The sequence below is a fragment of the Patagioenas fasciata genome, chromosome 13 (genome assembly GCF_037038585.1).
Source record: "Patagioenas fasciata isolate bPatFas1 chromosome 13, bPatFas1.hap1, whole genome shotgun sequence".
In the NCBI taxonomy this organism is placed as follows: Eukaryota; Metazoa; Chordata; class Aves; order Columbiformes; family Columbidae; genus Patagioenas; species Patagioenas fasciata.
In genome coordinates, this window is record NC_092532.1 from 15,314,192 (window position 1) to 15,335,212 (window position 21,021).

Below are 21,021 nucleotides of genomic sequence, written 5' to 3' on the forward strand. Positions count from 1 at the left end.
CATACAGCCCTCTGACTGTTATTATAAGCAACCCCATCCCGGAGCTGCCTTGCTATTGCAGACCCGTCATTTTGCACGCAGGCTTCTCCTTAGAGCCTGCCATTAAATCTGCACATTTTTTCCACAGTGATTTACTTTCTCCAATACTCAGCTCCAGTTTGTCTGTGGTACCAAAACTTGTGAAGTCAGCAGGAGATGTAAAGCAGCTCTGGTAACAGGGGCATCAGCCGGATGAGAGAGCCAAGCTGTGGGCGGTGGATTGGTGTTGGCCATCTCGCAAGTCAGCTAAGCAGCAGAATCATCTTAAAATCATCACCTTGTCACTGCACAATGCTTGTGGGAGCATCAGGTAAATTTTAGGCTCAGGAGGTCTGCGATCCAAGCCTGGTTCCATGCAGGGCTTGGTGGCAAAGCTACAGCAGGTAGCTCAGTCTAGTTGGGCTTGAAAAGTCCCCAACAATGGAGGTGTCACCATCTCTCTGTCGCAGAATTGCACCACAGGTGCACCTCTCTTGCACAGAATGATTTTCTCCTTATGGCCAGCAAGAATGTGCCCTGGTGCAGCTTGTTGCTGTTGCCTCTTGTCCTTCCAGGTGTGTCTCTGAGAAGGATTGGGTTCTGGTTTCTCTGTGTCCCCTTGCAGGTAGCTCCCCTGTTTGCCTTGTCTTCCTAAAGCTGGTTCTCTCTGATACCTATGTATGTACACCTATATGTATATACCTTGTTCTGGGGGGGCCCAGATTGGAGCTAGTACCCAGCTGTGTCTCAGAGGTACCAAGTCAAAAAAAATAATAATTTCCTTAAACCTGCCAGCTTCACGTTCTCCATTGCAGCAAGAGTACTGTTGACTCACAGGCAACCTTGTGTGATTTTTCATTCTGTTCTGTTTCTGGAGCACTTCTGACACCCTGATGTGATGTTTTCACAATGGCCTATACAGGCACAAATGCTGGGAAGCTAGTGAAAGGGAGCCCAGCTTCTCACCTCCCACTTGGTCTCAGCAAGCACAAAGCATGGCAGAAGCTTTGGCCACACATTTTCACAAAGAACAGTGGGAAGGCAAATGCAGGAAAATCTAGGAGAGATGTTCAGTCCAATCATATCTGGTACACACATTTTGGAAACACCTCAGTCTGTTCTTTGCTCCTTCCTGCCCCTGTCCATCTGTCCAGGTGTCCATCTCACCTGGATATGATCAGACTGAACACCTCTCCTGAATCCTGCTGTGTTTGCCTTCCCACTCTTTGCACATGAAGCAGCCATCCCTGCTTTCACTGGAAGCCTCCTCTGCCTGTTGGTGGAGGAAACTATTAATTTTCACTCTGGCATTACCTCCGAAGGGGTGGATGCAAACCCTGGCCCCACTCTGCCTGCTGCACTGCCTGGTGAAGTTGTGTAGAAGTGGCTCGGCTGACGGGATACGAGCCGGCCGGGGCCACGCGGCGAGTGGTGACAGAGCTGGGATCAGTCGGCAGCTGGGGCGGATAATGAGGAACAGATTTGAGCTGGGCAGCAGTTCCCATGCTGTATTCCAGGGCAGAGCGGCCAGGATGGGAGAGCCTTTGTGCATCGCGCTGCACCCCTCCGGCGTGTGTGGAGCCAGCCTCTCCGCTCACCTGTGTCTCCCCACCAGCTGCCGACAGTGAACATCCCCAGGCTCCCTGCAGAGCTGGGGACCCTCTCCAGTGGCTGTGCCACCCACCAGACTGCAGGGCTGGCCAGGAGGCTTTCCTCACACCCTGGCTGTATGAGAGTACAAGCTGCAGTGTGGACAGACTGAGGACAGACAAGATCAGTGGGATCTATAGGTCAGCAGGAGCTGGGTGGGGTGATCCATCCCCCTCTTTGTGGTTTATACTCCTTTACTTTTGCCTGGAGGAGCAAACGCAGCTGCGTGGCCAGGCTGCCACTCTCGGGGACTCTTGCAGAACAGCCAGGATGGATGCTGACATGGTGGGGGCTTTGATTTTATGAGTACCGCAGAGCCTAGAGTTGTGATCTTCCCCACAGCCAGACAGAGCTGTTCCTTACAGCCCTGGGGAAGGAGAAGATTCCTGAAGAAGCCAGCTGGGATCCTCTTGCCTCACCTTCGCCTGCCACCTACTGCCACGCAGCCAGGCTGCCCCAAAGGTAAATGAAACCTGCAGTGGGTCAGTTGGAGAGGGAGGGAGGGTGCTGAGAGCACCCTGGGGAGGTGGCTGGTCTGGTATACCTCAGAACACAGGTTGCCCCGAGCCTACGGGCAGCCCATGAAGACGAGAGGCTTGGAAAAGCCATAGGAGCGCAGTGGAAACCAGACTCTGTGGCAGCTCTGCTGTATTTGTGCTTTCCTCTCTCGCAGCAATGCACATGCACAAGCTTTGCCTCCCAGAACCCAGATGAGCCCGCGCTGCTGAAGTTGGAGAGCTGGTTAAAGCTCTGCTTTGGCTCCTCAGCTGGCTGAGGGCAGGCTGGGCTGTGCTTTCTGGGCTGTGCATGCACCTGGGGCCTCGCTGTGTGCCTGTCCCTGGCAGTTTTGGGGTTCTGAGACTCTCACAGGCAACGGGATCAATCGTGGTTGATTGTGGATGAATCATGAGCTGCCCGAGAGCCTCCTCTAGGCATGGCTGGTGCTGGCACCGTGTAAGCATCATTCATGCAGGAATCACCCCCTACAGATTCGTCCTGGACACTTAGGGTCCTGCCTCTTTTCTCAGAAAGCCTCACCTCGCAGGGCCAGGATATTCTCTACCACATACAGGCGTGTAGGTACATAAACAGGGTGTTTCAAAAAGATGGACCTAATCTGAAATCGCTGTGTACAAATTCAACTATCATTTCAACGTTGTCTGTGCAGCAGGTGGAGGGAACACAGAGCACTAATGCAGGTTACTAAAACTTGATAACTCATTAAACTGTTTGTAAATTACTGTGTAATCGTAACATGTTGCTATCACGAAATTTGGTCCACCTTTTTGAAACACCCTGTATTTTCAGTAGGCATCCCTACCCTCGCTTATTTATGGAGAAAGCTGGCAAAAGGTTCACAAAGGGATCCCAGAAAGATGAAAAAAAAAAAAAAAGAAAAAGAAAAAGAAAAGAACTATGGAGATTTAGATTGGATATTAGGAAAAAATCATTCACAGAAAGGGCTGTCGGGCATTGGCACAGGCTGCCCGGGGCAGTGGTGGAGTCACCATCCCTGGAGGGGTTTAAAAGGTGTGTAGACAAGGTTCTTAGGGACACGGTTTAGTGCTAGAGTTAGGTTATGGTTGGACTCGATGATCCTGAGGGTCTCTTCCAACCGAAATTATTCTACGCTTCTATGACTATGTTTTCCCCCGTCGCTGATGGGAGCCGGTGGTGAAGGAGCACGAGCTCGTGTTTGCCGGAACGGGTTCACCAGGGCTGACCCCTGCTAGGCTCAGTCCGATCTTTGCTTTCTCCTGCAAGGGAACAGGCAGAATTGTTAGAAATGTTTGACGATTTTTTCTTCCCCTTAGCAGAATCAGCTTTTGAAGCAAACAGGAAATTGCAGAGTGCAATAGAGTGACGGAAGCCTAGCAGCTACCTCGCGGTGCTTGTCTACAAATCCAGCTCCACGTGGGGTGCCGATTGGCTAAAGTAAACCAAACTGCCCCAAAACCGCTAGAAACGGGGGGCACCCATGCTCCCCTCGGCCCTGGGGAGCCAAAGGGCTGTTGCCTCGGGAGGCTGGGGTGCGAGGGGAGCATGTCCCCCGCGGTGAGGGTGACGCACCGAGGGCTTACGGGCTGGAAGAGCGGCCGGAGCTGGCAGGGGCTGGAGGCCGGCGGTGCTGGAGGAGCCGCCCCGCGGGTCCCCGTTACCGCGGGGGAAACGGGGGTGCGCGGGGAGGCCGCTGCCCAGCGCGGCCGGCAGGTGTCGCCCCGCGCCGAGACCTCGCCCCTGCAAGATGGCGGCCGCGCTCCCCAGCGGGGCCTCCGGCGGCCCCTTCCGGGGGGCTGAGCTGGGCGAGCAGCGCCAAGGGCCCCGCGCTGCCACGAAGGGGTAGTCTTAGGGGGATAAAATAATACGTATGTGATAGTTTTAGGTCTCTTTCGGTGTGTCAGGGGAGCAGCTGTGTGCAGGGTGAGCTGCTCCCGTTTGCCCACCGCCCTGCCGATGGTTGTGATGTGCAGGCAGCTGCCTGTCCCTGCCTGCTGGAACACCTGAACACCTTGCCACGCAGCCGTGGGTGACAGTGCTCTGGGTGAGGCTCCAGCTCACGCTCTTCCTCAGATGCCTTCACCTCACACAGCAGCAAATACAGGCAGGGTCTGCCTTGTCAGGGACAAAGTGTGACCCAAACCCCAAGCATTTTTGAAGAAAAGGCAGCAAAGAACACACACGTGGAGCTGTACGGATGCAGCAGTGGTGAGGAAGTCGCTGCCTGGATTCAGAGGGCTGAGCACTGCTGGCTCCGACTGGGCTGCTGAACTCTCCGTACTTCCAGGAATCTCCAGAGCAGAGCACTCAGGATGTTCCAGGGACAGCAGGAGTGTCAGCCCCACAGCTCTTGACCCACCTGTCCCACTTACTGCTGAGCTCTCTCAGAGACACATGGTCCCAGCCTAACCACGGGGACACCACGGGTCCTATACGAATGCTAGAGAGGTCTAAGGCTCCTGGTCCTTTCTCATGGTTGCCCAGAGAGGTGGTGGTTGCCCCATCCTCGGAGACATCCCAGGCCAGGCTGGACGGGGCTCTGAGCAACCTGATCTGGTGAAGATGTCCCTGCTCATGACAGGGGTGGCACTGGATGAGCTTTGAAGGTGCCTTCCAACCCGAACTATTCTGTGACTCTATGGCTGCTCCGTAGCTGTCCTTACCCTGTCCTGATCTGGGATTCCTCTGCAAGAAGGAAGAGAATAGCAGCTGTGATGGAAGAAGGGTGAGTGAGAAGAAAGCAAGAGAAACTGATGACAGGAGGTGTGAGCCCTCTGCCCTGGCCTGGCTGAAGAGGAAGCTGCTTGTCTCATTTTAGGAGACACATTGTAATTGCTGCTGGTGGGATTAAATCATGCTGTTCCCTGCTGGTGCTCTCCAGCACTGGTGCCATAGGGAGGAAGTGCCCACCCCAACCTGCACTGGGAAAAAAGAGTCCCTGGTGTAGGAACCATGATCTATATCACACCACCTCCTCCAGGAGCCTGCTGTGCCCTGTGTCACACCTGCTCTGTGTTCCTGCCTGGCATCTTTGCTGTAGGCATTCCTTGAGGTTCACTCCACTGATTGCCAGCTACAGATATACCATGGCAGACTGCTCCCATCCCTGTCAAACCAGCCCTTCCCGGGGCACCTGAGGAACTTTCCCATCATGTCCTGTGCTCTGGATCTGCAGTCAGCAGAGCTGACTCCAGACTCCCCTGGAGTAAAGACCCTCACCCCAAACTGCTGTTTGCCCACTGCAGAGTGATTTGAAACTCTGCCTGGAGCCTTGTGGAGCTGCTCTTTTGAGACTGAGGTCAAAGAACCAGATCTTTCCCCTTTGCTACCAGCTGGGCAAGGCTGGAGGGGGACAAAGCAGTTCACTCCTATATCAGGGGAGACCATCGCTCAGCTCTGACCAGGCTGCCATTCTCCTGCTGGAAATACCAGCAGGATTGAGAGTACTTTGAGAAGCACCTGGAGGACTCACAGTGGAACTGCCCAAGTTCAGTGGGTAACACAGCCCAGCCACAGCAGGCAACATGAGATCTGGTCCCAGGGAACGCCCATACAGCTGTATAAAGCACTGATTGCATGCCCACAGCTGGAGCTGCACCTTGGGGCTATTGCTTTGTCCCAGTGAGTGCTGAGCTAACCCAGCTGCTTCTCTGTCTGTGTGATCTCGAAGAGCAAACTGCAGGCAGGTGAGAGCTTTCCCTCTCTCTGGAGAAGCTCTGCCATGGGAGAATGGTTTGCAAGATCTGCTGGGATCTGCTGGGCGCAGGCTTTGCAAGCGCTGGCTGTAAGTGTGGGGTTTGTGGGGGGCTGGGGGGGCTGGATGGAGGCTTGGCAGGGTGTGCACTTGGGGAAGAGCAGCCTGGGGGTCAGAGCTCCTGGAGCAGAGTGAAGGATGTACTGTGGGCCCTGGCTGTCACCCAGGTAGGACCTGTGGGACAGAGACTTCAGGCAGTAGTCAGAGGGGGGTGTCCCTGCTCCCCTGCAGTGGGGTGGTTATAGCTGGTAGGTCTACTTCCTAGCCAGGCATGGTTGTATATAGGTTGCTTTTGGGAAGAGAAGGGATATGTTTCCAGCCCAGAAGTGTGTCCCAGCCCTTTTTCTGGTAATGGTTGGTGCTTAGAACCTGCTTGGGGTGTCTGCTGAGGGCTGTGTCTGCTTCTTCTGATATGGGCTGGGCAGGTATCTCATGGGTGCTGGTTTGCTCAGGTGTGAGCCTGGCACAGAGCAGGGGCACACAGGGGGTGCTCCTGGTGGTGCAGAGAGACAGGAAGGGGGAGTGTCTGTCTGTCTCTCCTTGCAACCTTTGCTTTGCCAGGCAGACCAGGAGAGAGGAGCTGGCCCTGGCAGCTGTTACTGAGGACATTTTCAGTGCTGTGAGACCCTGTGCTCCATGTCTCCCATGTCTGTGGGAGAGAGGCTGGGGAGGTGGCTGATGGGCTGGAGCAGGACAGGTGTAGGTGCCCGCAGGCACGTCTAGCTCAGAGGTGAGTGTGCTGTCTTGGAGAGTATGGTAAACCTGTGCTGCAGGGACTAAATAGCATGCAACATCACTGCCAGCAGGCAAGGTGAACAGATGACTGTCTTATGCCGTTAAATCTGGGATCTGGAAAGAGATGGGTCAATTTTATGCTGCTCTTCAGAGAAAGCAAATCTGTCCTTCTCTAACCAGAGACAGTGGTGAGTTATCAAGCAGCAGTCTTGAAACCACAGATGAATTTTTAAGCCAAGAGCACTTTGTCCTCAGGAAAGGCAGGCAGTGCCTGAACTCCAGGGTGACAAACAAGCAGCTTGTCCTAAAGGATGTAAGCTCTCCTAACTGCATCTGCGTCCATGGAGGTGTGCCCCTGCCAGGCTCTGTGTCCTACAGGTCTCAGTTTAAGGCTCTTGGGGGGTGGTTTGGGGTCTTCTCTCCAGGGTGATCCCATCCTGCCTACCAGTGCACCTGCCTAGTGGTAGGAGCACTGGGATGCTGAGACCCAGGACCCAAGCAGGGGAGTCTACCCCAGTGGGGAAACATCTCAGTGTGTGTGCTGTAGAGAAAACGTACCTATTGGGAAGGTGCCTGGTCAGGGCAGAAGGCCCAATCTCCATCCAAGCCTTGCTCCTACCCAACCTGGGTGCATTCATGATTTTTCACCTAAGGAGAAGTCTCTGGAGAACGCCGTTGTTGAAGCGCTAACCCAAGAGTGGTGTGCAGCGCGGACACTTTGCAAGGCTTGTGCCTTCACAAGAACTGCCCAGAGTTAAAGAAGCCCAAAGCTGCTCAGCCTGAGACAGGTGTCTTGGGCATATGCAGAGGTACAACTTTGTCCTGTGGGCTCTGGCAGTGATCAGTGCTAGCACTGAGCTGTTGCTGAGCTGAGACCCTGAGCACTTGGGGGTGCCTGGAGCAGGCATTAGACTATCAAATACTCTGCATGTATTGAGCCCAACTGGCTTGTGTGGAGGAGATGCTGTGTGTCATCAAGGTGTGCCTTTGTATCTGTCCAGGGAGGCTATAGAGATGGTTTTCCCCACTTGGATTGCTTCCCTGTGGAACTGCACACTATGAGCTTGCAAACGTGCTACAGCAGGCCTGATGTGGGATTTTATTTTTAATTTTCCCCACCCTGTAGCACACATGGGTATTTGAGAGCCCTAAGTGGGTCCCTCCTGACTTCTGTACCCATAAAACATCTCCTGTAAAGCCTCTTGATGGTTAACTGCACACTAGGTTTGCATGTGGCACTGAACAAGATCTTGAAGTGTAGCTTGAGACCTAGTAATTGAGTTCCTTCAAATGGTGAGCATGACCAGCTGTTGTTATGTAGTCTCCCCTCCAGTCCTTCTGGGAAATCACACTGCGATTATATTTCTGGCTTAAGAAATTTTTTCCCTAATCAGACTGGGCTTCACAATGAGGTTGCCACTTAGTGCTAATTACTTGCTTTAGAAGCTGAATGTCTCCTGAGGGTTGCAAATAGGGGATTATCAAATTAATTAGTTAAACCAAGATGTGCTTTTGTGAAACCAAGGCCTGCTTTACGTGTGATCTGAAAGAAAGGTTTAAATATTATTAAACTGCATACAACCCCCTCTTGTCTCCCTAGTGGGGGGAGAACTATTTCTTTCCTGAATGTTGGTACAAAGGGCTGCTTGCAGCTCTACTTGCTGCAGCACTTGTTTTTATTTGACAAAACCTGTTTCAAGCAAATATCTATCACTGGTCTTAAGACATCTGTTAGTGCTGAATGAGATCTAATGCTGCTGCTTGGTGGCTTCTTGTGTCCTCTACAGGCTGCTGAGTGGAAGAGGAAAGGGCTTCACAGCGAGTATCTTGATGGGATTGTAATGTACCTTTCTCAAACCTGTGTTTTCAGGGCACAGCTTAATCCACGGGACATCTGCGTAGCCATGTGTGTGGACACGGGCACTGGCAAAGAGCCCCAGTCCGGTGATGAGGAGATGCCTGGAACTAGATTTGTAGACATCTGCTGATCAGTGGGTTAGCAGAGATTGGAGGTCCTGGAGTACTGCTCTGCCACAGCCTGCTCCTGCGCTCTCCTTTCCTTTGGAAGTCCCTATGCTGTGCTGAGGACTACCCAACTAATCATGCTACACTAATGTGGAATGCGTGGGGGTGTTCCTAAGAGCTGTTGGCTGCTGTAGTGTAATCGTCTAGCTAACATGCATATTGCTCAACTTCCCTTAGGTCAGGAGATGTCCTTATGTGGCATCTGAAACATCTGTCCTATGTTTCTTCCAGCACAGCTGAGTCCTATTGGTATAAGTATTGTGCTTTCCCTGTTTTGTACGGCTGAAAATAAGCAGAAGTCTGCTAGCGGTGGCTCAAAGGCAGAGGTCCCTTGCCTGCCTCTTCCTGTGCTCTTTCCCAGCTCTTACAGAGCTCTTGGCTGTGGTACGGCTTCAGCAGGCGTTTGAGAAATACTGCAGCTCCAGAAACCAGATCTAACAAAGGGGAAGGGAGTGGGGAGAAAAAAAGATGAGGGTCTGAAGTTACAACCCCTGAAGTTTTCAGAACAGTTGGTGTACTGACCCCTCTCCCACCCCCTCAGCTTTCAACTCCGGGGAGGCCTCGCAGCCTCCAAAGTTTGACTCCCCATCCTTCCTGATGTCAGCATTTGCTGCCTTTTGCCGTATTTTGTCTTTGGGACAGGTTGTGCATAGCAGTACTCAGCTGCCACTGCAGCCAGGTACCAAAGCAGTTCCCTCGGGGTAAAATTGCCGTGCAGAGGACCTAGGTCTGCTGGCTGGGAAGCTGAAGTACCCAGATCTCTGCTGGCAGAGGTGGATGACAACAGCCTTTTGCAGTAGCTTCAGCAATTAAACCAAGCCTGAGGAAAGTGCAGGCTCTGTGCAAGAGTGAGGAGCTGCTCCTGCGGGGAGACAGTGCGAGACTGTGTGGGGGAACAAGCACAGCATTGTTGTCAGCCGCAGTCAAGAGGGGCTTTTTAACACCCACTGGAGTGCTGGCTACAGCTGTCTCCCATGTGCTTGTGTGGGAAATGGATCTACAATGCAGGAGAGGAGGGAAAGACCACTTTGCAATTAAATAATAATAAAAAAGCTATATTAGGATCCAGCCATGAGTAAACAGCAGTGCGATGTTCCCCTTAGCGCAGTGGCACAGCACAGGAAATCACGTCACTGCCTCCAACCAGGATGGGGGTGAGCTGGACTCGGGCTTTTCAGCCTAGAAAGCCTTGATGGGGGAAGGTGCTCCTGAGCTTTCTGCGTGGTGTAGCAAATGGAGTATAAGTGAGGTTGGGCTTTAAGCTGCTCTTGTGTTAGACAACCCATTCCCACTCTGATTCCATAAATAAATAGCTACAGCCATTGACTTTCCTGCATTGTCCTGGGTAGTGCTGGCTTGGGAACTTGAGGAGAACTTTCAGTGATCATATCTACAACCAGGCTGGCCACTGCACTGCAGAAAGTGTGGCTAAATGGTTTGAGTAAGACCTGGATAGTGAGTGGTGTCTGTGTGGTGTGGGGAGCACCTGGCTCTGTCCCTGGTTACAGGGGTGAAAAATGGGATAGGAACCAGATACGGGCTCTGTGTGCTTACATGGTGCCTTCCTCATCCGTGTTTATGGGAATGCTGCAAACTCTTACACCAACCCCTGAAAATGCCGCTTTTCTCTTTCTGGCCCTCAAAGAGCTGGAATTCGGTGGCTTGACAGTGTCTTATCTGATAACTAAGAGCTAAAGAAGGAGGTAACCTTGTGCTCCCAGGCCTGTGCAAGCCACCTGAAGGGCTGAGAAAAGCCAAAAGCTGCTCTCACCTTGGAGCTGCTGCCAGAGGTCTGGGAGCAGGAGACCTGACTGGTTCAGTAACAGCATGGGAGCAGGTTCTCAGCTCCATCCCCTTCATCCTCATGGGCTCTCAGGCTGTCCCAGCCCCAGCTGGGTCTGCATTGCCCTTTGTGCCTGGAGAACACATTTCTGTTTCCAAAAGTGAGGTAGATCCTGGCTTGTGCAGGAGCCTGTGGGGCCCCTTCCAGCCCTGCAGCAGCCTTTCAAACGGGCTGTGTACAACTGGTCATGGCTCTGGCTTGCTGCTGGAGTAGCCCTGAAGAGCCCAGTCTCGGTACCCAGTCTGCTTGGAGGCTTCAGATCTCTACTCAGAGGCTGGCCCTCTGCAGACCCCAAGATAATTGTAGAGACTTGTTTGCTGGGTAACTATAGTTGTGTGCAAGGAGTTGGGTTAGCCCTGCACAGCTGTGGCCTCCTGAAAGGAAACATGCATGTATTGCTGCAGTTGAAGAAAAACAGCAAGAAGATCTCCATAAAACATCTGGGCACGAGAGGCATGGTGGATCTCTTCTGCCTCCTTTTACTCTGCGGCTGGGGCTGTGCCTCCAACAGAAATAGCTCAGCACTTCTGATAGCACGAGGTTTGTCGTGCTCAGCTGCGTGCCGTTCGCGCGCTGCAGGGACATTGCTCTCTGTCCTTCCTTCCTCGGAGCGGGGGGACAGGCTTTAGGGAGACTCCCAGCACCTGCGGGAGGATGTTGCAAAGGTGTGGCCATGTTGGTGGGTTGGGAGATGTGTTTGGGGAATAGGTGAAGGGCAAAGTTACTCTGCAAACATAGCTTTGTGCAGACAGTGAAATCTGTGGTTGAAGGCTCTGCTGGGGAAGTATGCCGTGTTCCTTATCCTCCTGCTATGAATATGAGGGGATCTCCTGCATCCACAGACAAGATCACAAATTCCTTCTGTTGTTGTGGACAACAAAAACTAGGTAGTACCTGTGCTGGGCAGGGATGCTCTCCTTCACCCAGCTTGGGATTATCAACTGATCTCACCTAACGTGGGCTTGAGGTTCTTGCTGCTGTGGTGTGCTACAGGCAGTGCCCTGGTGCTGAAGGGAGAGGGTGATTGGCTGTTAGAGGCCATGGGGAGCTCTGCAAGCAAGGACTACTTGAAAGACCAGCACTGAACAGTGAGGCAGCTGCTCAGCTCTGGTCCACTGTCAGTGTCACGTCCTCTTTTAGGAGGACATCTCTCTCTGCTTAAATAAAGCAAACTGCATCCCTGCAGGGACTGTCAGCCATCATTGCTACCCATAGGAAACTCAACAGCTCATCAGGCAGCTGGTGTATTGAATGGTTTGCTTTGGGGCTGCTAGAACCCTTTTTTGCTAGTTACATCTGAAAACATGCCGTGAGGCCATCATGTGCAATGGGTTTTAGGGCCAACTGTTGGCAGTCTGCCCTGGAAGAGGAGGGTCTGAAGGTGCCCTTGATCTGGACCAGCTCATGTGGGCTCTGCTGGTGGCCCCATGGGGCCAGGCTTGGGAAGGCTAATGGGGTCTGCCCCTTGAGCTAAGGCAGCAGAGGGGTTTGGTAGCAGTCTCTAGTTTCAGCAGCTGAGTGCCCTGTGTTCCTCAGCTAGCCTGCCCTTGCAGAGGACATCTTTCTTCCTGCTGTGGGTCCTCAGGTCCTGCTTGAGTCACCCTTCCTCTTGGGCTGGACTGGTTTGTGTGACCTCTCCCAGATGGGGGGACAACAGCCAGGTACCAGCACTGTGGACTCCTTGATGGAGTGTCAGTCCCCACTGAGAGTGCCCAGACCTGCTTGGACAAAGCTGGGGGAGCAGTTCCCTGTCCCAGGCCCTGCCGCCAGGCCAGGCATCTCACGTCCAGGGCTGTGCGGCTTTGCCTGTGTGTCACTTCCCGCCCGCTTCCCGTTAGACAAAGCCTTTGTGTGTCAGCAGATCCTGGGATGCCCTGCGGCACCTGCCTCTCCCCTCCCTCTCCGCCTCTGTGGCTCTGCCCTTTCCCGTTGTCACTTCTGTAGGCTGCTGCCTGCCTATTCGGTGACCTTCCCCGCTGCTCCCACTGCTCGGGCAGTATTTTGGCCCCTGGCCATCTTAAACAATTAATGGAGGGGTGGAGAAACTTGCCATGTTAAATTACTTCCTCCTTTGGGAGGGGGTGAGGTCTCCACATCTCTCCCCTAATACCAATGCAGTTTGTTGCTGTTGCCTGAAGCGGCCACTGCGTCTCTGTTTTCCCTCTAGAAGTTAGTAAAACAGTATTTCGGAGCGCTCTTTTTTTTTTATTTCTCAGCATTTTGCTTAACCTGTGGGTGCTGCCTCAGAATCGCGTGGAGAGGAGAAACTTCTCTGGGATTTAGAGAAAAGCAAGCCGAGAGGAGGCCAGAGGAGGATTTTGCTGGAAAACTCTTTGGGAAGCTGGAGACCTTCTCGGGATGCCTGCCGTGGGCTTGTTCTCCTCTAGCAGCTATTCACATCTTCCCGGGCAAAGGCAGCTCCCCGCCACGGAGCATCTGCATTAAGCAGGTCTGTGCGAAGGGCAGGGACGCAGATAGCATCGATGCTGTAACGAGCAGCCTGTGAACTTTGCTGGCTCTGCCTGTGTCCGTAAGGTCCCCACAGGGCTGGGGAACGCGGCACCCTGTGTTTGCAATGCCCCTTCGCCGTCTAGCGCTGAAGTTGGCTGTCAGAGAAACCTTCGAGGTCCCCTGCTCAGCCGTGGTAGTGTCATGAGTTAGATTAGTTGGAGCTGTGCTGGGGGCGGTGAGGGCTTGGATTACAGTCCAGAACTCAAAGTGCTTCGGTGGTTCACGTCGGAGGGGAGAGGAGACGCCCCATCGCACACATGGAGGAAAAAGAGAAAAAACGCTGCCTTCGGAATTGAGGGGGAATAAAGGAGGCCGGGAACATGGTAAGGAAATCTCTGCAAAGGGGTCTTGCCTTGGGCACAAGTGCGGGTGCTTGTGATGGAGCTGCTGTTGGGGCAGCCTGCCGGGAGCCGGTGCACAGCGCTAATGCCAGGAGTGGGAAATGGCTCTTGTGGCACTTTCCGTTACTTGGATGGCACATTGTACCCTGGGGTGCCAGCCCTGGATGGTGGCTGCAGGGACACGGGGCTCTTGTTGGCACTTGTCCCTCATGGGGTGCTTATCAAGGGTGCAATGCTGGAGCAAGGGGCTGGGACAAGGCAGGTCAAGCAGGGCCCTGCTTTTTGAGCTGCCTGGATGCTGAGCTCTCCTCCTGCCCTTGCTCTTTGCTGGTCCTGCTCTGGGGCTGTGGCCACTACTGTCTTGCAGAGCCCAGGGAAAGGGAAAGCGTTTGTTTCTTTTCTCCCATCCAAGGTGGGCAGCCAGGGGTTCAGAGAAACCCCCGGAGCCAGGCAAAGATCCTTTCAGTGTCAAGTTCTGCATGTCCTTGTTTTGGGAGGGGAGAGACTGGCGTGCCCAGCGGGCAGCAGGGCACCCCATCTCCCTGGGAGTGTCTGCAGGGCTGTCCCCTGCCGAGCCACACTGGCACTGCCCTGCAAACAGAGGTGCCCAGCCCTGGGGCAGCAGAGGCTGGAGGGATCGCTAGCCCTGTGACAAGATCCCACAGCACCGGTCTGGCTTCTGATGGTTTGTTCCTGGGCTCAGGTTGGGATCCATGTGCCCAGCAGCTCTAAATCTCCTGGATGAGTCCTGCTGTGTCACGAGCTGCCTCTCCACAGCAGAGAGAACAAAGTCCATGAGGGGGACAAGCAGCTTGCGTTGCTGCTGTACCTGGCTGTGTGACCTGCTTTGTCTTAAAAGTTCAGCTTCTGGGCTTGGAGAAGCTTGTCTTTCATTGATGGAAGAGTTGCCCAAGTTTTGGTTTCTGCAACCTGAGCTGAGCTGATGGACCCATGTCTCTTTCCCTTTGCCACCCTCCAGCTCTTCTGCTGAAGACCCCGTGGTTCTCTGCACCCTTATGGGTGGCTCTGTCAGAGCTGTGGTGCACTTTCCTCTTCCATCCCATCCTGCTGTGGAGGCCTGCAGGCATCTCACTTGTTCCACTTCCCTGCTCCAGTCAGGAGAGCTCTTTCCCTCATCCCATACCTAGTATGTTCCCAGCAATTTTCAGTCTGTGTTGGTTATTGTATGAAGTTGAAATCAAAGGAGAGCACTCTCTGGGGCTGTACAGGGTGGGTGCCATTCCTTGCAGGCTGCATTTTGCCATGGGAGCTGGCAGGGCTTGTGAAGCTCTGCTCCAGGAGGCCTGAGTCAGAAACTGGCCGCTGCTACTCTGCTCCTGCAAACTGGAGGTGCCTTTCTGATTCCCAAATGCTTCATCCCCAGTTTGGGTCCCTCACCTTGTTCTAATGTGTGATGCAAAAGCTGTCTGAAGCAGGGGCCTTCATGCAGAGAGAGCAGTGCCACGGCCAGTCCAGGTGCCACAGTGGGTTGTGGGTGTGCAGGGACCATGTGTCACTGCTGAGGAGGGATCGTGTGCCTCACAGGTTCTGAGTTCAGGCTTGGCAGCTTCAAGGAGCAGGAATCAGAGGCCAAACTGCCACAGACCCAGCAATGGATGCTGGCCATGCCATTGTCACCTGTGCTATGTGGCAGGTATCTGTTCCCAATGCTATGGTAGACCAGTCTGCAGTTTGGGAAGTGTGATCTGTGAGTGGCTGAGTTGGGACTGTAGCTCCACACTGTTCTGTTTGCCTTGAGTTGGTGTCTTGGTGAATCAACCAAACCCTGCAGGCAAAAGATTTGCATTTAGGTGAATGTGCTGGCCTGCATGAGACTTCCCCATGACCTCTGGCAGTTTGCAGGGCTCTCAGATGCTTGGGTCCCAATGGGAGCCTGGTGTGGTGCAACTGCTGGCTGCCCTGTTCTGTGTGAGGCAGGTGATTGCTCTTCATGAGGTGTCTGCCATGCTTTGGTGTTATGGATGATATGGCATGTGTATGGGTACACAGGGTTTTTGCAGCTGGGGGATGCATAAAGCACACAATGTGTAAGATACCTTAGGCCAAAGTAGCCTACTGCCACTAGAACTGAGTTTTGCAGCTGTGAAAACCCCACGGTGTGAGGAAGGCAGGAGCCTGGCTGAGCTCTCTCTAACCTGCTTGTCTCATTGTGGCTGTGGATCTGCCCTTCTTCCATGGCAGGGATTTCTTCTCCATGGGAGAGGGAGCGGGTTTCACCTTGCCTGGTGCCTGTTGCTGGATGGGGCACAGGAGATGGTCAGGGTGTACGGACCACAGTGCGTTCCACTTGAGGAACAGTTTCCACCCAGGCAGGTACAAACCCCTGTGCTCTTGGGTGGGTTGGCTGGAGGCAAAGCAAGTGATAGCCCCGCTCCTCCACTGCCCCATCCAGGGGTCTGCTTCCAGCCTCTGTCCTCAGGTTGTGAGGGACAGCTTCGCCTCTGGGAAGTCACTCAAGCTGCTGTGGCTGGCCAAAGAGCCCAGGGCTACTTTTCCACCTTTGCTAGGGTGATTGCTGCTGCCCTTCAATGGGAGCTGGGACATTGTAGACCCAGAGCATGAGATCAGTGAGGCTCCCACAGCTGTCCCTTGGTCTTGCCCGGGCTACTTCTCCCATACAGTGGCATGTGCCAAGTCTCCAGTCATCATGCAGATGTGTAGAGCGTGTGTGTATCACAAGATGTGCAGATACTGGTGTCTTCCTGAGAAGTTCAGGTGGCACATCTACATCTATGCTGGCAGGAGAGAGGATGGGTTTCAGCAAAAAATATACTTTCTTTTATCCTCCGGTTATGCCTTCCCCTAGGGTGGGAAGGAAATGACTCTGGGAATCACAAAGAGTTTTAAGCATTGGGGATCTTCTTTCTTTATTTCTGTGCCAAAGCCATGAGCAAGATGTTGGAACGCAGACAAAGACCAGAGATGTAATCCTGAGCACATGGAAGTGGTTTGAAAGCATCTTCTCTGGGGTAACAAGGATGACAATTTGTGTTTAATGCCCTACTTTTTTCCAAAAATCCTGGGCAGGTGAACGTCCTGTTCATTGTAGCAATGAAAATAATGGCTAAATGTAGGTGACAGGCCAGCTGCATGCACGTGTCTGCCCAGCAATCACCGAATGTGTTCTTAGTACCAGGTGGGAATGCAAGACAGCAAGTGCTTATAGTGTGACACGGCAGGTGTCCAAGGAGGAATGTATGCTGAGTGTCAGTGCTTATTTTCTGAAAACTGGTGTTCTGTAGCATGGTCCTCTGGATATGGTGCTGGCTACCTACCTGCATGTGCAGTCAGCTCCTAGGGACACCTTGCTCAGTGCACCCTGCTCCTCGGTGGGAAGTTGGCAGAAGACATTGGAACACGAGAGCCTTGTGGGTGTCTTGCTGCTGGTCACTTCAGAAAATACAGCCAGCCAGCATGTCTGCCTCTATATACTAGGGCACAGTCACAGCCTCTCAGCTCCCAGAGCCTAATTTTCTAGTTTCAGCTCATGCAATAAACCTGTCTGCAACCAAGCTGTGCAAAACTCAACCCTATAGCCTGTGGGCACAGCCTGAACCTGAGCATCAGTGCTGAGCATGCAGGGAAGTCACAGATACAGGAGCTACAGGCCCCCTTAGTACTGAAGTGCTGTAAAAATCTCTGCTAAAACAGTCAAGGTGTCTTCTGCAGAAGCTATAAACTCAATCAACCTGTGGGGACCCAATGTCAGAGCATCTTTTGTTCTTATTCCTGGTGCTCTAACCATGTGGCACCTCCCTGTTCCTCTCCTGCAAAGCTCGACATAGCCAAGGTCTGCAAAGGTGAGCAGTAGCACCAGGATTGGCTGTGTTGCTGACTGAAGTGCAATAAAAAGCAAGGCTGGCCTGCTAGGGGATGCTGTCTGCTTCTGGTGGTGGGATGCTCTGTGTTGTGCTTTCTACACCACTCAAGATACCTGGCTTGCAACTTGGAGAAGTGAATGGATGTGCCCTTGTTGACTCTGAAGCTTTGACCATGCTAATATCTCTCTGCTGTACAGAGTGGCTCATCTCTGTTGCCTGGCCTAGTCTTTCATTAAAAAATGAACAAAAAAATGGGGCCTTTCTTGTGGTAAGTGCTCCTGGCTGGTTTTACATGTATCCCATTTTTTTGCATCGCTGGGCACCAAGTTGAAATTTCCAAGATCAAAGCAGCACAGAATGATTCTGAATGTCTTTCTGTCTGCTCAAATTTACCATCCTGCCATCAGGCTGGGATGCCCAGGATGAACCCTTTGCTTCAGCTGGTGCAACCAGCTACTGATTTGAATGGAATCAAATGGCTCAGCTGAAGAGCAATGGGGACCAGACAAAGACTTGCATGTGCTTCTCCTGGACATCAGTGGATGCGGTAGAGGGGAGGCTCCATGGGGTCTTATGGTCAGCCCCAATGGGATGTGGTGCTGTAGCTGGATGATGGTTTGCGTGGTGCAGGGAAGAAAAGCTGTAGGAGTTCTGGAGATATGAGCTAGATGTCCACCTTGAGCTTTGCAGCCTGTGTGAGGTGTGGTAGTGTTTGTTTGCAGGAGACAAGTTGTGAAGTTTCCTGAGCAGGTTCCATCAGGAAGATGCCTTCCCTGGGGCTGCCTGTCAAGTCTTGGTAACTCCCAACAAAAACCTAGTGCTGCTGAGTCTCCAACGTGGCCAAAGGATGTGGATTATTTGCTGTCTGTTGTCATCTTTCTGAATACATTTACCTTTTGAACAAGGTCCTTCTCATACGCTCAGGAGGCTGGTATGCAGACCCGTTAATGGATCAAGGGGAAAAATGCCTGTGGATGTATTATCTTTTGTGTTTGGGCTTATAACCACCCACGTTTTGGCATACATCCCTTCTGTGCACAAAGATGTCTTTTAGAAATCTCTAGTTAAATCTCCACCCTCCTTTGATATGTATGGAAATAATGGGACATGTGAGACCGTTTTCTGTTGTGTTTTTTTTTTTTTTTTTAAATCTATAAAGGGAATAGCTTTAAAAGCCTGGGTTTATTCCTTTCTAACCCAGGAGTTTAGTAGAAGCAGTGCCCTGAATTTATAACTGATTTACTTGGCTGTCCAGGAGGCATGCACTTAGCGCTGTATCTGAATATGGGGGAAATGTTTTCCTCCAAGTGTTAAATCCCAGGCTCGGCTGCTCAGAGGCAGAAAAGCTTGAGCATGTGTGTGTCTGTTCTCCAGTGAGCCTGGAGAGTCTTGGAGCGAATCTGGGTCCTTTCGCCCAGAACAACTTCTCCCTGCATGGCACAGACCCCACTGCTTCTGAGCTGGCATAGCCATGGCCATCTCTGGGCTGCCGGCTCTGTCCTTCTGGCTGAGCCTTCCTCACAGCCTCTTCCTCAGAGGTGACAACTGATCGCTACTGCCAGCTGCTTTCTCATATCAAAGGTGTGCAGGGATGTGTTCCTTCAAGGAAGGGTTCTTGTGCAGTTACTGTTTTCTCATGCAATCAGCCAGTTTTTCCTGGAATTGCTAGGCAGCTTCAGAGCATTTCGATGTAGTGGGACTTGTATTTCACAAGCACACGGTAATACAGAGTGCTTAAAGCCAGAAGGAACTATGGCTCATCTCTTACGGGACACTGGGACCATAATGTGTTAGCTAGATCCCACATAGAGCCTGGGAGCTCTTTTTTAACTAAAACGTGGTATTTTCTTAGCAGCATCCACCCTTAGTTAAGAAGGTTGCAAGAGACAGTGAACCCACCAGTTCCATTGTGAGTCTGTCCAGCAGCTCATGCACCTTGCAGAGGAAAGAGTGGATCTGAACGTGACCCAGCCACAGCCTTGAGCTCAGAACATGTGCAAAGCTGCCCCATAAGTAATAATCTAAATGCTGAGCCTGTGAAGATTGTTTCTGGCACTCATCAGCTGTCCTGCTGAAGGATTATAATTTTCTCTTTGAGCACAGGAGGCTGCCCATCTGTTGTAAGATGCCCCCAGATGGGTGTCTGAAAACAAGGTGTTGGCTATGGCCTCATGCCTCTGACTAAAAGGTGTTAAAATGAGTTGACCTTTTTGGCTAAGAACTTACCCTGGGTATTTTGTAGCTGCCTGGTATAAACAAATCTTCCATCTGCCTAGAGTGCCCCATTATTTGGTAGGTATTAGGCACAAACAGGAAGGGGTACAAGATGCTATTGCTCAGGTTGGTTTGCCAGATGGATGCCAGTGTTTGAAGTTGACAGTGGAGCAAATACTGTAATAATGAGATGAATGAGCTCAAGCAATTCTCTTGGGTAGCAGAGAGAATGAATTTTAGTGCATTTACCAGAAGAGCCCTGTAAAGAAAGGGATTCCGCTGTAATGTCCTAGGACTTGTCTTATGTAGAAGTGGCCTGTGAAATTCTTGGCTCTGTCTGTGATATCTGAGGGGATTTAGCAAGCCTTGTACGAGCCTGTTGTAGGAACGTGACACTTAGATCGTGGAGATCCCTGGCTGGACCATGGCAAATGGTGCCGTGGCTGGATGTCAGTGCCCAAGACAGGGCAGCCCCTGTGGTCTGGTGATGGGAGTGAAGAGGAGAGCCCGGAGGTCTCGATGAGGTTGGGGAGGTGTATGCTGCTGATGCTGGGCAGTGAAACCACAGCAACCATACATTTATGCTCTTCCAGCATGAGTCTGTTACTGGAAAGGGTGTTTTAAAAGTACCCAAAGCTGTGCTCTGTGTGATGCAAAGCTTTGTTAATTAATTGCCTGGTTAGATCTATGCCAATGATATTTAAAAAAAAAAAAAAATCTGTGCTTAGACAGTTATTTCAGATTAAGGACTTAATCCTTTGATTAAACTAAACCAAAATAAGCTGGTCTCCAGCTGTATGATGGTGTTTTATACACAGCTCTTCTCATACACTTGGAGGCACTTGTTTCAGCTGGAAGATGTCTGTTTAAGGACAGGGCTTTGTGTGTTCTCTTACATGCCCTTTAAACACCTTTATCATCTGCCTGATCTATTGCTAATAGAAAGTAACAGGCCTTTGGCAGCAGAGCTCATTCCTTGCTCTGGGTAAGACCCACCTTCTGCTCAGTTCACTGAGAGCTCAGCTATGGGCGGGACACTTCCCTGTGAGGAAAGGCTTATCTCTGTTTCCCAGTTCTGCTTCTCTCTGGCTATAAGAGGACTTTCTTGGATTGTGGGTCAGTATTTCATCCCCAGTTTGGCCTCTCTAATCTGTTCAGCAGTTGTCAGCAGCTTTTCTGATGTGTTGGATGTTGTGCGGACAAGGGAGAAAGCCACAGGCCCTGTTCAGAGAACCTGGAGTATGAAAGCCTAAAGTAAAGGGTAGAGAGCCGCAACATGAATATAGATCTCTGGTGGGAACTGGTGCTGGAATGCTGTGTCCAAGTGCACGTGATGCTGTTTCCTTCGGGGAAGCAGCATGGTCAGGCAATGGTGGAACAGCAGCGAGCGAGCTCTGCAAGCTGCCACTTCCCTGCGGGCACGCGTGAGTAGAGGGAGGGCTGGTGAAAACACTGCTTCCCTCCCTGAAGGACTGCCCCAGGTTATGTCTTTGGTATAGATAAATATTGGGGTTTGGATATCTTAACAGCAGGTTTGCTTCTTGTGTTGCTGTTTCAGACCCATGTAAACGTCCTGCTGGGCCACAGGGC

At 52.1% G+C, this 21,021-nt stretch overlaps 1 protein-coding gene across 5 annotated transcripts in view; it reads left to right on the forward strand.

Annotated features, from left to right (window-relative positions):
• Window positions 1-12,507: 12,507 nt before the first annotated feature.
• The window catches only part of PLEKHG4 (pleckstrin homology and RhoGEF domain containing G4), an 88,600-nt gene continuing 80,086 nt past the window's right edge, over window positions 12,508-21,021 (forward strand). For 3 of the 5 annotated variants that reach the window (XM_071814241.1, XM_071814242.1, XM_071814240.1), the window contains exon 1: window positions 12,512-13,357. In XM_071814241.1, the coding sequence (XP_071670342.1) occupies window positions 13,355-13,357 (3 nt within the window). In that variant the 5' untranslated portion in view covers window positions 12,512-13,354. Of the gene's footprint in view, window positions 13,358-21,021 lie in introns of all 5 variants that reach the window. The other 2 variants (XM_071814239.1, XM_071814243.1) reach the window with 2 other exon arrangements.